This window comes from Anser cygnoides, chromosome 3, assembly GCF_040182565.1.
Source record: "Anser cygnoides isolate HZ-2024a breed goose chromosome 3, Taihu_goose_T2T_genome, whole genome shotgun sequence".
NCBI lineage: Eukaryota > Metazoa > Chordata > Aves > Anseriformes > Anatidae > Anser > Anser cygnoides.
Window position 1 is genome coordinate 115,306,127 of NC_089875.1, and position 16,498 is coordinate 115,322,624.

General features: G+C 39.0%; 1 protein-coding gene across 3 annotated transcripts in view; it reads right to left on the reverse strand.

The window, feature by feature from the left end:
• Positions 1-16,498, reverse strand: part of ATAD2B (ATPase family AAA domain containing 2B) — an 84,493-nt gene that overhangs the window by 19,956 nt on the left and 48,039 nt on the right. For all 3 annotated transcript variants that reach the window (XM_048065688.2, XM_048065687.2, XM_066995008.1), the window contains exons 22-24: positions 15,472-15,631; positions 8,732-8,854; positions 3,877-4,014 (exon numbers count right to left, since the gene is read on the reverse strand). In XM_048065688.2, coding sequence (XP_047921645.2) covers positions 3,877-4,014; positions 8,732-8,854; positions 15,472-15,631 — 421 coding nt within the window. The remainder of the gene's footprint in view (positions 1-3,876; positions 4,015-8,731; positions 8,855-15,471; positions 15,632-16,498) is intronic.

Genomic DNA, 16,498 nt, shown 5'->3' on the forward strand with positions numbered 1-16,498 from the left:
AAATGGCTTCTGAGAAAGATTACAAAAGACCTTTTTCCTTTCTAAAAATCTTTTGGAAAGACACTGCCTCCAAACAAACAAAAAAAACAACCACTTCCTTTCCATTATAAAGTAGAACAACATATTTTCATATAAGAGCAAGGATCGCCATTTAGCTCAAACCACAGAAGAGTGTGCAAAATATTATTTATCTGGAAACTGTTTTTTTTTGCAGCAGTTTATTTCCTTATTAGATCTCCCTGCAGTTCTTTCTACAGAGACCACTAATCACTTTAATTATTGGGAAAAGTCAGTGTAGTGTTTACTTCATATTTCATAAAATGAATTTTATCTAAAACTTTTTCTTAAAAGAGTTCACATAACACAATACATTCTACTTTTTTTTCTTGCTGCAAATGCAATTTTCACATGGACCAGCTATCATATTTATCATACTGCATGAAAGACATCTCCTCTGCGAGGAAAACACAATCTGCAGTCTATCACTACAGTATATTATTGTTGAATACTGCAAAAAAAATGATACGAATGGAAAAATCAAATCTTCCCCGTACAGGTTAGTTATATGTAACATTTACAGAAGGAACTGCAAGAAAATAAAATAATATGCAACATACTCCATCTACTGGCAAGATACAGTAACAGGACAAGTTTTTACTATACAGCATTGTAACAATTAAAGAGATACTGATGTTTTACATGCTGAAGTGTACCTAAATCACTTAGCACTTATTAATTTACCAGACGTCCAAAATTTCACATTGCTGATAGTTTCTTTTTCCATGCATACACACAAAGGCAAAGCCAGATTCCTCTCACAGGTACCCAGCGACAAAAGACAACAGGCCCAGACTGAAAAACAAGACATTCAATTTCAAAGAAAGAAAAAAAAATACTGTGATGGTGACCAAGCACTAGAAAAGGTGGTGCAGGCATGTCATGGACCCTCCATTCTTTTGAGAAACTCAAAACAAAACTGCCCTGCTCAACCTGCTCCGAGCAGGGGAGTTGGACCAGATGATCTTCAGAAGTCACTCCCAACCATAGCAATTTTATGATTCTTTGATCTTACAACTACTTACATCAGGCTTTTGACATACGTCCCATTGTGTGCTTCCATCAGAACATTTCTCAAAATATGCACTTTTCTCAGAATATGCAGTCAATACTGATAAATTTTAAGTCATCTGTGGCAGAACTCTCCCAAATGAATTCTCGGCAACTTCTAGTAACGTAATACTTTTAAAACTCATCTGTACTGTAATACATAACCCACCACAGGTGTTACTTCAACAAGGGATATGGAAGTTGCAGATTAAATTTAACTCAGGAACATTTATCACCGTGTCTTCAAATAGAACTACAGATCTTGTGCCACATTTCTGATAGCCCATATGGTCTAATCAAATGAAAAAAACTAAGATATATTTAGCAAAATTAAATACATCACAAAACAATAGTTAACTACAAATCTAAATAATATTACATACAAAATACGTAATCTCAAAAAGCAAACCAAAACTAAATCCCATTCTTTACTGTATTATCCCTGAAACGTAAACAGGGATTTAAAATGGGTGAGGCTGCTACGCTACCTGTAATCCACAGTGTTTCTAGAGAAGATGCCTGACAATCATTTCCTTTTGAGGCTCTCAAGCACTTCATCTGAATTGACTTTTTTAAAGCTGTTTTCTAAAATACTGTAAACAAAGCTCCTAAAGAAGTACTTTCGTCAAGAAAATAATGTTACTGTTGACAATTAAAAACAACAACAAACACTAGACCAGGACCAAAAAAAAAACATAACCGAAGGAAAAAAAAGAATTCATATTCAAACACACACACACACACATATATATATATATAAAAAGGGAAAAAATAGAAAGGAAGATTTTAGATTTTCGTAATTATTAATTGGAAAGCAAAAGCTTTTATCCCATGTAACTAAAATACATGAATAGCTGTCCTTGTTCCTCTGCTTCTGTAATGCATTTTAGTCTTCAAAAATCTTAGTTCTTCACCACATTCTCCACCTCTAAATCATCTCTGTTCTGAAATCCCTTCTCTGAACTACCCCATTCCATTTACACATTTGCAATCCGTGTAATTTGCTGTTCTTTGAGCTCCCTTACCATCAGCCCTGTTATGTTCTTACTCTATCCTAGCTCCTGCCTCCAACCCCTCTTCTAGACTGTTTCTCTTCCAAGTTTTTCTGTCTCTATTGACCTTACCAGATCAGTCTTCAAGCGTGCCCATGTGCTACCTGAATCCCTTCTGTAGATTTCTGACCGCTCATCAGTTCCTGGTTCTCCTTCTTGATTACTACATGTACCACATCACTCCTACAGTAGCCATCCTGCCCAGACTCATCTTTAAAATGCAGATTTTCATTTGATTGTATTCCCAAACATCACTAAGCCTCAAATTTTCTTGTCTTATAATGTACCTCCCCAAAATGCTAGCAGAAAGGGTGCCTTAACACTAGCTCCTTTTCTGTTTATAAACAGGAAAGTTGGCAAGTTCCTTCACTTGATGGCTCTAGTCTTCAAAGAGTCACCACTGAACCCACAACACTAGATGAAGAATAGCAGAGGCAGAAGACCTTTTTAATACAACAGTAACCACTAAAAGCTGCCCTCTCTTCCAGAGAGATGTCCGCCTTGAACGTGTACAACCACACCTGTTTGCTGCATAGCACCCACAGACAGGAAAGATCAACCAGAGTTAACGATCTCGGGTTTCAGAGCAAACTAAGAACATTGAGAACCCCTTCTCTCTGTTTTGCCAAACAAATGCATAGCTTTGATCGACATCATCAATATATTATGTATCAATTTAGTCGAGCCGCAACTCTGTACCGTTGACTTTAATTCCTTTAGCAGAAAAAAATTACACTTGGAGGAAATAAAATTATACACCTGTAATTAACCTATCTGACATCAATGCTATCATTTATATACAAACATCATGCAGTTCTGGGCAGTTATCCCCACACCTAGAAACTTTCATACAAGAAAAAAGCGTTACCAGGGTGAAGACAAAGACCAATATAAATTTGATTACTCCAATCTACGTAGCAGTTTGCCTATTAAGCACCCATTTGATGTTTCTGTTAATAATAGATTCCCCATCTTAAGCAGGAAAGCCATGTATAACTATCAGTATGTCCCTCATATACATATTCTTGTGGACTTTATTTTCATCTAACAAAATCTACTGTATTTACCTGTTATAATCAACTCACCTCTTGAAAATAATTAGCAGTGCCTTCAATTACCTACAACACAGTTAAGCAGTCACACACTCCTCACAATTCTAGAGATTTTGACCAAGTAATTGGACTAATCCAGTAGGCTGCATCAAGAGTATCTTAACATCCTCCATTAATTGGTAGTGACTTTTGAAAGCCAATTCCCATAAAGGAAAATACAGTTAAATTTATAACTGCTTTTCTAACTTTTAGCATAATAATGTATGCATTGCAGACAGCAAGTGACTAGTGCATGTGACAGAGTATAATGCAGCATGCAGATACATACCTGTCAATATACACATGCACTAAATAAATCTCAACACTCAACCAACAGATAAAAGCGATCACCTCATATTATAGAGAAAATAGCTTTTTTTCCTTTAAAAATGTAATAAAAACATTATAAAAACAGTTATTCTTTATTATGAAAACAGAAATCCTATTTCTTTCCAGCTTCTTGGGCAGAAATTTCTTACCGTCAGAAAAAGAGTATTTCTTAAAATTCCATGTTTCATGCTTAAAATTACTTTTGGGCATAATCAGTAAGCATTAGTACAGACATGTGAAACGTTTGCCATTGGAGGTGTCTGCGATTTTGCACAATTTTCAACCAAGGTACTCACATGCACATTTATTTGCAGAGTTGGGCCACACCGTCATTGTGGGTTTTTGTTTGTTCCGAAATGCCTCTTCAACTCTAGCTTCTGTTTTCCGTACAGTGGAACCATGAGGATTTATTTGTTCTGCTGTTACTGATAAGCCTGCATACAGAAGATAACCATACCTATTTAAATAAACCAAGCTGAAAAAAATCTACTGAATTTTAAAAGAAATTTGGAATACCATGCTGCAATAAGAACACATCAATTAATATTTAGTTGGACATTCAAAAGAAAGATTAGAATCAAGAATATTTGTTTTCTACTGACAAAACAACTTACTCGCTGCATGGTCTTAAAACTGTCAGCTCTGACGACTTAGAAAAATATGACTGTTTCTCACACTTGGGTCCCCAAAGATTGCACTCTTATCTACATTTCCTCTATACAACAAATTCTTATTGACAGTTTCAATCTTTCTTAATTTTAACAAGATGATTTAAAATAAGTAGCAATTCATAATGGCATGGGGTATGCCGTGTCAAAAAGAGTACGTGAAGAGAAACTTGCACTGTCATCATGATCTATGTTATGTAAAATGGATCCACTTCAGAGTCAGTATGAGCTCTGAGATTAAGGAAAATGTGATTCTGCTTTTAACAAAAAGTCTGTTGTTCTTTCTGTAATACAAGTTCATCTCATAGCTTCTAGTATTTTCCAAGATTTTTAAATTCTAAAGATGTGCGCTTCATATTGGTTACGCACATATTAAAGATATAAACATACTTCTGCAGTTTCACACTTCACTAGAATTTGCTATCCATCCACCACTATAAGTCATCTTAAATGTCATACAACATCTCCAAAAGTAGCCAGAACAAAATGACCAAGAGCAGGCAAGAAACTCTAAAACTGACAGAAGCAGAAATGAAAAGATCCACAAAGGAACTCTCACCTAACAGTTAACAGGTAAAGCACACGCTATTAGGTACTAGTAAAAGTATTTTAAGCTACATATCAAATATTTTTTTTTTTTTTTACTCAAAACACCCATCACTTCTACCTTGTTATCTGCTGGTTTCAACAAGAAGCTGCAAATTCCAAAATCTAGTATACATATTTTTTGATTTACCAACTTAGAATTTGTTATCCTTAGGTTTACACTCTTTCAACAACAGCACCTCATTTCTGTAATACAAGAACAAGAGATTCTAGTTTAACTTCTAGACACTAATTCTATTACACAGTTTATCATTTTGTTACACTGCAGTACTTTGAGACTGGTCACCAGTCCCAGTACTAAATAAAAAAATAGAAGATCTGACAAAAGTATAGAAAAGGTACATCTATTCAATACATAATTCTGTTTGGAATTGTGGTGAAAAAAAAAAGCGATGCAGAAAATACCTTCCATTTTAAAGCTATGTACGATTGCTAAACAACTTGCCAAGATAATTGTGAAGAAAATGGATAGAGAACTTTTTAGCCTTATCTTCAGTAGTTCCTGGAAATAAATTAAGAGCTAATAAATGGCACAATTCAGAAAAATCAATGGCTTTCCAACTGGGGAAAGTTTAAAAAGCCTACAATGCGTGTCATTGGCCTTCTAAACTCCTCTGAGATCAGAAACACTTCAGAAAATTGCCAGAGAATTTGTCAGTAGCCTCACAGATAATCAGCTTGCTCGATTCCATCCAAATCTCACACTGAATGTTGAAGTCCTTCCAAACTTAACCAAGAAAATGTTGGCCAAGATCTGAGTTTGAGGCGTGTTCTTCCTGTCAAGAGGATAAGCTTCCTTTCTGATGGTCACATCCATCTACCCTGACTCAATCTCAGACTATAACACTACTTCAACCTCTTCTGAGCTGGTATTAATGCAAATTGTATACTCAGTCCATGAGCTGCTAGTAGACTCACGTGGCAAATATCTGGACTTGCCCCCCTCATAGTCCAACATTGGCATTTTTGCCCTTCTTTCACAAGGGTCCTGCTGGCAGGCTAAAAATTTTAATTCCGGTAAGGCTTTATGGTAAGATCCTTGAACAAGCTGAGTCCAGACACCTATGCGGTGAAACACGGACACGAAGTCTCTTTTCTTCCATCAGACTTTACACATTAAAGGAAGGAATTCATCTTTAAAAGAAGATTAAGAGAGATGCTTAGGGTGCTCCAGGGCAAAAAAAGGCCCGTTGTACATTATACCATGATGCCCACTCTCTATGACCTCAGTCTCAACATTCATTTAAGGCCTTGCTTGGAAATCTCTTGTTTATATTAAAAAGAACTACTTCGGCATTCAGTTACCCACACAGTCTTGTATACTAGTCACAAACAAGGCTGGCTGCCAATTTCAGCATGATTTCATTGGGTAGCTCCACTCAGGCGAACAGCCTGGTATGAGTAATGACCCTTGCATGTAGGTAACCGGTTGCACAAAAATCTTTGTCTACACTGCTTACACAATTTTTTTTTGTTTGTTTGTTTGGTTGTTTTTTTTCCCCCCAACTATTTCCACACTGAAACATTTCACTATTTCCAAGCACACTCTTATTGTGAAGTAGAGGAACGGAATGCCATCTGGAGATCACTCCTATACCTGGCCTTCTGGTAATTAATCCAACGAAGAAAACAGAAGTCCCTTAACAGCCTTGTGGACATCCAATCAAAAGCAGAAAATACAAGCACATGCCTTCATTGTCCCTTGTGCTCTAAGCAGGGTATGTCAGAAGCCTAGAACAGTAGATGCATTGTGATTTTATGGGTCTATTGTCTTGCTGAGCATATTCTGTCAGGCAAAATGGAAGTAATAGCAAGGTTGATCAGTTTTCGCATGCCTTCCATCCACTACAACAACCAGTTCCAAGATTACATGCTTGAAGTGCTATCTTCTTGATGTTCTACATCACAGAATTTGACAATCCTCATGCTCCAGGGACAGGACAATCTCTTGGGCTCGTCTTTCAGCTTGAGTTTTCCTCGTACCTCAAGAGCTGCATGTTTTTTCTTCATTCAGAACCAGTTAATCTAACACATCTTCCACGCATTCTAAGTCTTCTGTCCTTGCCAATCCAGTATGTGTTCTTGGCCTTCCGCACTCTGCTACTGGACCATCCAGGGCTCATTTGTTCATGAAATGAACAGAATGTAGTCCAAAAGGACAAGCCTCTTTGAAACATGACTTGCAGGTTATCTGTGACACTGTAACAGCCTGTATGCCAATGTCTGAAATGCACTTGGAAGCCCATCCACTGTCATATGTCAGCTCTTGTCAGCCACAAACTGCTGCTGCTAGTCATAAACCTGTATCTGAAGGTCCACTTACCAGCATCAGACTCCAACAGTATGCTTCTTCTGATGTAAAAAGTTCATAGCATGACAACATCAGCCTTAATTACAACTTCTGAACACCCACCTCTTGCAACAGGATCAGCAGGTTTTGCCCCCAGAAGTTTGTATTATTTGGTCGCTGCCACTAAAAGGAGGGCAGCATTCCAGTCAGCTCTTGGGAGGCTTGCAAGGAGCGACTACAAGCTATACAGTCACCCTCTGTAACAAAGAGCTCTTACACACAGTTACTTTTAACCTCGGAAGCAATAACCTTTTGCAATCATGGGGGACTCACAATGGATAATTAACTGAGCATAGCTCTCAGCGTGACACTAAGGCCAGAATTGTGAACAGTCTTATACTTTTAATAGGAAAGTACAGAAGAGAAAAGAAGGCATTATATTAGTTCAATTTTACAACCGCGGTGAGTTACAATTGGTTCTCTTATCCACAATCCAAGACACACATTGGAAACTTGTACAGAATTAGACAAAAATGCATGACTGAATGGGAAAATAAAAGGAACTCTATCTGTTTAAACCTGAAGAAGAGAAAGCCTACGGATACTTGCACAGTTCAAAGACATTTATTAATAAAGGGTCTTCAGTCTACTGACAAAAGTATTTCAGGAACCTGCAAACAGCAGTTAAGACTGGCCAAATTCTACCTAGAAATCAACGCCTTTTTTTTTTTTTTCTTTTTAAACCGAAGCAAGAGCTGAAGCAGAAAACAACTTAGCAAGGCAAAGCTAGAATTACTGAAATCAGTAAGCCTTAAATCAGCACGAGTTTTGATTGTAATGTTATACTTCAGTAGCTTTCAACCTTTTTCAATTTTCAGAAAAAAATTCCAGGAGGTACAGAAACTTTCATGTAAACGAAGCCCTGCTGGCAGTATGTTTGGGTTTTCAATTACCTCTTGTGGTCGCTTTAGAAGCCATCCACAGCCTTGCAAGTCTATAGACTACAAGTTGAAAACAACTGCACTGATTTAAACAAAAATTAAGTCACTGATATCCTCCAATGGCGGGAGCTATATTTCCTGGTTTGGGACTAGTAGACTGTCAACCTCATTTTCCCCTCAGTGTGGATTTAACAGGTATTTCTTGATCCAAGAAGTCAACATAATATCACCATAAGTACTTTTGTGCACGTGGCAGGGCGAACAGAAAATCCACTGTTTTAAATGTCATTCACCTTGTTCTTATTTGTTACTACACTGCATTACATGGTGTTTTTAGAACGCAGCTTTGGTGTCACCACATCTTCACTTAGCATAGCAGTCCTAATGTTTATCTGTTCACTGTGTTCTACAGTAATTCTTGTAGCAATAGGCAATCCATCCTTCTTTACAAAAGGATTGTGCCGTATCAGACCAACTCACATAGCTGGAAGAAGGCAAGTTTCGAGCTCAGTCATCCTTTAACGGGTACTGCCTGAGTCCCACGTGCACTCCATTTTTCATCTTAAATTTAAATTTTCATATGGACATTTGTAAATTGTCTTCTATCTCACTTCTATTGTGCTATAATAAATGAAGCTAAACATACCTCTTTTTCTTCTCGCTTCCTTGATTTCTTCACACATCTTATTAAATTCTGGATCCAGTTCAGCAGCAATGATAGCATGAGCAGTGTCCTTCAACGTACAAGCTCTATGTCTAATTATTTTATCTAGAAAACAGGACAGCACACTTGTAAATTTTATCACATTTATTAAAATACTTTATCATTTGTATGTAGGTTTGTATTGTATATTACAACACTGACATAGATGAAACTAGAAAATATTATAAATGTATGAAAATAGAGACGGATCAATACCATAGCATGCTCAAAAATTACAACCTAACTATTTAAAGGTAGTTTTCAGAAGTACAAATTATTAATTTAATCAATAGTGGCATTTCTAAAACAAATGAAAACAGTGAAAGATGAACACACTTGTATCAAGTTGCAGATCTTAGAAACTTGCTAAAATCAGCAGGTCTAGCCAGTTTCCAAAGGCAGAACTAAACAGAATAACTAAGTACAGTGCGGTGTCTCAAAAAGAGACTTGTCCAGGATTAAATTTACTCACTGAGGTCTAGTAACTTTCATACACTGCCTGCAAAACTGTATTTGTCATCCCCTGAATCTGTAAGGTTGATCTGGACTACATTCCTCAGTTTTTTTTCCTCCAAACCTTATTCTTTAATTTATATTTAACAAATACTAGAAAATCCCAAATCTTGCTTGAACAGATTACTGCTGATCTCAAATTGTTATTTCTCATTTAAATCCATTGAGAAAGAATGGCAAGAAATGAAAATGTAGCAAACTTGAAGCTCATGTCTACCTGGGGAACAGGACAAGAAGTACTGCCCACACCAGAAGCCTACATGTGACTCATGAAAAAAAACGTTTGTACAGAGAAAACCTGTTCCCATGTATTTGAAATAAACAAAAGAAATTCTTCCAATACTGTTTAAGTATTTGAAATTTGAAAAGTAATTGTAACTTAGGAAGTAAACCTGTATGTGGAGAAAATTGACATCTAGAATGCTGCTTTTCAATGAAATCTACAACACTTACTATTTACTTTTAGTACAAACGTATTTAATTTGTCAATTCATCCATACTGAATTACTTTTTCCAGCTGATGGAGATACTTCAACAGCAAACACCAATATTAATGTCTACAACATAATTTGCAGATTTAATCTGTTTTAATAATCACTAAAGACAACAATTAAGAATATCAATGAACATTTATTAAACATGGCTTATAACCTTAGAAACAGAAAATTTTACAGATCGAAAAACTGCCGAGTCAAAAAGAATACCAGCATCCCGCCCAATTGAGCCCTACATATGTTTTCTGGGGAAATCTACTACTGTTTAAATTGACTGGAAACTAGAATCTTTTTTACCCGCATGTATCAGTGAAGCATTTTGTTTTACGATTGCAAAAAATACATCTGCATCGTTCGCAGATGTAGTTTTGCGATGCTAGATTTTAAAAAGTCAGTCAGAAAATAAAGTTTAACATGTCCTCCCAAAAGGAGGGGAAAAAAAGCCTCTAGACTTTGAAGCTCTAGTGAGAGAAAAGGGTTTACGTTAGGTTTCAGATTTTGATTAGAAGCTTACTGTTGAAACAACCCTCCCCAAAACCACGTTTGTACAGTCATACCAGCATACCGTACTTACAATTCTACTCCCCTTTAACATAGTAGTTATATTACCCTACCATGAAGCACCATTAGTGTAAGCACAAATTCATTCATGCTACCATAGATTACTATACCACGGGCTGTTTTATATCGAACAATATAGAGGTACAGTTTCCCAAGTTTAGAGCAGCCTTTTTGCTGAAGAAACACCACGATGTGATTCCACGTTTCACAGATTCACAGATTTCTCTAGGTTGGAAGAGACCTCAAGATCATCGAGTCCAACCTCCGACCTAACACTAAGTACTCCACTAAACCATATCCCTAAGCTCTACATCTAAACGTCTTTTAAAGACCTCCAGGGATGGTGACTCCACCACCTCCCTGGGCAGCCCGTTCCAATGCTTAATAACCCTTTCGGTAAAGAAGTACTTCCTAACATCCAACCTAAAACTCCCCTGTCGCAACTTTAGCCCATTCCCCCTCGTCCTGTCACTAGGCACGTGGGAGAATAGACCAACCCCCACCTCTCTACAGCCTCCTTTCAGGTAACTGTAGAGAGCGATGAGGTCGCCCCTGAGCCTCCTCTTCTCCAGGCTGAACAAGCCCAGCTCCCTCAGCCGCTCCTCGTAAGACTTGTTCTCCAGACCCCTCACAAGCTTGGTCGCCCTTCTCTGGACTCGCTCGAGCACGTCCATGTCCTTCCTGTAGCGAGGGGCCCAAAACTGAACACAGTACTCGAGGTGCGGCCTCACCAGAGCCGAGTACAGGGGCACAATCACTTCCCTCGACCTGCTGGCCACACTGCTTCTTATACAGGCCAGGATGCCGTTGGCCTTCTTGGCCACCTGAGCACACTGCTGGCTCATATTCAGCCGACTATCCACCAATACTCCCAGGTCCCTCTCGGCCAGGCAGCTTTCCAGCCACTCATCTCCCAGCCTGTAGCTCTGCTTGGGGTTGTTGCAGCCCAGGTGCAGGACCCGGCACTTGGCCTTGTTGAACTTCATGCAGTTGACCTCAGCCCATCGCTCCAGCCTATCCAGATCCTCCTGCAGAGCCTTCCTGCCCTCGAGCAGATCGACACACGCACTTAGCTTGGTGTCATCTGCAAACTTACTGAGGGTGCACTGGACGCCCTCATCCAGATCATCAATAAAGATATTAAAGAGGACCGGCCCCAGTACCGAGCCCTGGGGGACTCCACTAGTGACCGGCCTCCAACCAGATTTGACTCCATTCACCACAACTCTCTGGGCCCGGCCATCCAGCCAGTTTCTAACCCAGCGAAGCGTACACCAGTCCAAGCCCCGAGCAGCCAGTTTCTCGAGGAGAATGTTGTGGGGAACGGTGTCAAAAGCCTTACTGAGGTCAAGGTAGACCACGTCCACAGCCTTTCCCTCATCCACCAAGCGCGTCACTTGGTCATAGAAGGAGATCAGGTTCGTCAAGCAGGACCTGCCTTTCATAAACCCATGCTGACTGGGCCTGATCGCCTGCTTGCCCTGCAAGTGCCGCGTGATGACCCTCAAGATAATCTGCTCCATGAGCTTCCCCGGCACTGAGGTCAAACTGACAGGCCTATAGTTCCCCGGGTCTGCCCTCCGGCCCTTCTTATAGATGGGCGTCACATTGGCTAGCCACCAGTCAACCGGGACCTCCCCCGATAGCCAGGACTGCCGATAAATGATGGAAAGCGGCTCGGCCAGCTCCTCCGCCAGTTCTCTCAGTACCCTTGGGTGGATCCCATCCGGCCCCATCGACTTGCGCACATCCAACGTTGGCAAATGTTATTTTGGATCTTTTGATGGGAGTATTTGATTGAGTTACTGCTTTTCTCATGTCCTGTGATAGACAAGGCTTTCCCACAGACAACGCGAAGATGTAAATGCTAATATGTCTAATCCACAAAGGTTATTCCTTCATTGTTGCTGCAAACAAGGTGTCAAACAATGAAGGGCAAAGAACAGTTCTCCTACAAAAAGCTCCTGCAATTTTATAGCAAAATACAGGGAGTGGAAGAGGGGGGTTGAGGAGAAGCCAGTTTTGAGTATCTGTACTGCATATAAAAACTGGTACTCATCGCCTTTCCAAAATGAACATAACCAGGTACAGCATGATTCTTCTACAAACTCACGCATGAAAGATGCAAGAATATATGCCTAGATTTTTTAAAAATTGAAATTTATAGCTTAAATAAACAGTTAATGGATTTGAACACATATAATGCTTACTCAGAATAGAAATGATGTGCTGTTTCAGCACTGCATTCATTCAAAAACCTCAAGAAATCTTATATGCCAGAAGAGCAATATATCATCAGTCTGTGACAATGCAGATGCTAGAACGATCTTTCAATTACCTTCTCAACGAAGAGAAACTCCAATCTAAAACTGAACAAAGAAATAGCCAGATCCATTTGTCCCAGCGCAGTCCCAAAGGCATGAAAAACTAGAATAGCCCTATTTTGGTTCCCCATGTTATTTCCAAAAATTCTTCCTCTTTGGACAAGATCAATGAAAAGTTCTACCACTACGTGGTTCCTCAAGCTGTTTTTGCTATGTTTCTCCCACACTGAACCACAGATTTGTGTTATGATCCTGCATAGATCTGACTTCAAAGTATAGGGTGGTGGAGCCCCTTCCCTGTCGCTGTTGGGCAGAGGGAGGGGACCAAAAAGATGAGAAGGGTTGGAAGCGAGTCCCAGTTCTGTGTCGCAGGCAACCCCCCTCCCTACCTACCTCATTTCCCCAAGTGCCCCTCCGTAATAGGTTTGAGGCCTTGGATCCTGAAGGAGAGGTAGGCAAGGATGTGGTGGAAGGCCCGCCTATGAGTTTTATAAGCCCATTGTTATTGTGTCCAGTTCTGGGCCCCTCAGTTCAGGAAGGACAGGGAACTGCTTGAGAGAGTCCAAGCGCAGAGCCACAAGGATGATTAAGGGAGTGGAGCATCTCCCTTACGAGGAAAGGCTGAGGGAGCTGGATCTCTTTAGCTTGGAGAAAAGGAGACTGAAGGGTGACCTTATTAATGTTTATAAATATGTAAAGGGTGAGTGCCAGGACAGAGCCAGGCTCTTTGCGGTGACATGCAATGATTGGACAAGGGGCAATGGGTGCAAGCTGGAACATAGGAGGTTCCGCTTAAATACGAGAAGAAATTTTTTCATGGGGAGGGTGACAGAGCACTGGAACAGGCTGCCCAGAAGTTGTGGAGTCTCCTTCCCTGAAGGCATTCAAAACCCGCCTGGACACGTTCCTGTGTGACCTGATCTAGGTGTCCCTGCTCCAGCAGAGGGACTGGACTAGATGATCTTTGAAGGTCCCTTCCACTCCCTAACATTCTGTAATTCTGTGAAAATTAGCCAAGCCCACAATTCCAAATGGTCTAAGAATGAGAACAAAGGATGTATATTAATGCCAGCTTTTCCCAAAGCCCATCATTAAGTCACAAACATATGTCAGCTGCATGCAGGAGGTACGTCTCATAGTCCTCACCATCTCAACAGGCACTTTTCAGAGACACTCAGAGAATCCCAAGTGCCCGTCACAGCTTTGATTAGTTCACATCAATTACGCATTAGAAGTCCTCAAGAAACGTTATCAAGAACACATTGAGCCTTTTGCTGAATTCTATCAGTGTTTTTTTTTTTTTATTTTTTTTTTTCAGTTGTAATGCAAAATGCATCCTAAATTGAAGAAATAGTTACTATTCTACAGCTTTGAGCTAGCACTGGGTTCAAAAGGCACATGAAACAAGTAAAACACAACTTCGGGCATCACAACCTGATGACAGGAACTCTGACCTGACACTGGCGGTGCAAAGCTAAGATCTGACATTACAGGAATTACTCTGCAAAATATTTTTGTATGAATCTGCTTGAAATTAGATTAATTCCATTTCAAATCACACACAAACTGCAAATCCACACTATGATAGCAAGCTCTGACATCTAGAATTACACCATGATTTTGAAAATAACCAAGTGTATCAGTGTTCTCAACATTCACTTTACAGCTTAGAAGTACATGAAAAAGGAGAACAAGAAAGAAAAACATAACCGAGAAGTCTTGGTTAGAGAAATAATTATACAGAGTACAACTCTAACCTGAAACCTAATGTCTGTTAGCAAAATAATAAAGGAAATCTAACGGAACTATTGCAGCTACAGGGAACTCATCTGTTGATCAACAGCAAATTTCAAAACTTTCTATTTGACTAGACTCTACTATATCTAATCCACATACAAGACATTTGCGGAGCCCCAATGAAATCAAAAATTCAAAACGAAAAATGCGGGCAATCAGGCTATAACCTTCTAAAACGATTTCTCGAAATGCAATTAAATCCTTTAAATTGATTTTAAATGAACTTTTAAATGCATTGTACTGCATTTGCAGAAGGACTCAGATTTCCAGGTATCACAAATATTAAATACAACTACATTAAAGGGCATTCCTTTTGCATTTTTAAATGTCCTATTGGTGATTCTGGAAGCTGTCAATTGAAAAGCTTTCTTTTGACAAGGGATGCTATAAGGTAGCCCTCGCAAAACGTACGCAGTATGCTCCTTCGTCTGTTTTGAGCGTGAGCAGCTTCTACATGCATTTCGTTCTATAAATTTGAGCTGAAAGCACAGCGTGATACTTTGTCAAGACAATAGCTTCTAAATCTCTCCTAACCAGCTGCAACTGACTTCCTTGCCTGATGATTTATCTTGCTTTATTTCTATCCCCAAACAGATAGCTCTTAATTTCTGTGGGTGCATTTCATATCCTAATCCAATAAGGAAATAAAAGCAGACCACTGCCAGATTGTGTGCAGGATTCTCTACAGAGCTCTCCAAATTACACTGCTTTTTTGTTGCACATACAAAGTCAATTCGCTGAAAAGGAGCAAATTTAAAAAGGAACTACAAAACCTATTTTATTAGAAAACAACTCTAAGTGTTGTAGCTCTTATAACGTCCCCCAGTGCTCCAAATGACTTAGAACACTAAAAGCACAGACCCTTAGGAAATTAGTTTGCTTATCCTAATTGTTATATAACATGCAGCTTATTTAGATGTTCAAATAGTAACCGAGTACTTGATTGAATACCAGGCTTTCAGTTTAGATAGGCTGAAAATGAAGTAAATCTTACCTCCAGGATCTTTGTCTGGATTGTACTCCAATGCATTGCTGCAGATCAGATCAATATCTGTTAGGAAATCCTTGGCTGTTAAATAGTTGTGTTTATCAATTTTGGTTATTACTGTTGATAGGTCCATCGGCTCTTTGATAACTTCAAGGTAATCTGAAACCTATAATCAAACAGCATACAGAAATGACACAGGACCGTATCTGAACACTGCCACTTTCACATCTTTACACCCTTACGCATTCCACATACTTGGCTCTAATACATTAACTAAACACAGGTTCACTAATAAATAAAATTCATGCTGAAAATGGAAGTCTTATCAGACTAAATAAAACACAGGACTTCCAAAATTACCATACCTTCAGTAGCTCACCGATTTATCTTTCAAAACGGATTTAATGGTATTTTTGAGGCACAGCATTTTAACTGTGGTGTGCTTTTTACAGTGTTATAACATTGTATTGAGCTAGAAAGGAAAAAACAACCAGCCTAACTCAAAACCCTAAGAAAAACTAGCAAAACAAGGAAAGCTGTATTTTATTCACCTTCTAAGTTCTCATTAAAGCAAACAATCAAATTATAATCTTTTAAGTATATTCTGTTAATTAGTTCCTTCAACCCCCTGTATAAAAACACAGTCAGGTTTTATTGATTGAAGACATTACACTGACTTTACAGAAGGGCAGTCTAAAGAGAAAGCACTGTGTCAGAGTTCACAGATTACTACAAGCTTAGCTCATAAATGGAAATTTAGCATCCACTAGGGTACACTGAGAAGTATTTAACATAATTAATGGTACCGTAAGGGGCTAAAGCTTGACAGTCATATGTATCAGCACAGCTGCTGTAACAAAGTTCACCAAAAAAAAAAAGCTATGAATTTGTTATTTACTTCAAGGAAGAAAAACCTTACAGTTGCATGTTTCAATGCAAATAAGATTACAATCAATTAAAAATACTGGCAGCCTCAGGAGCAGCATTGTGTTTTTTTTCCCTTTTGAAACCACCCCTGTATGACGGTGGCTGC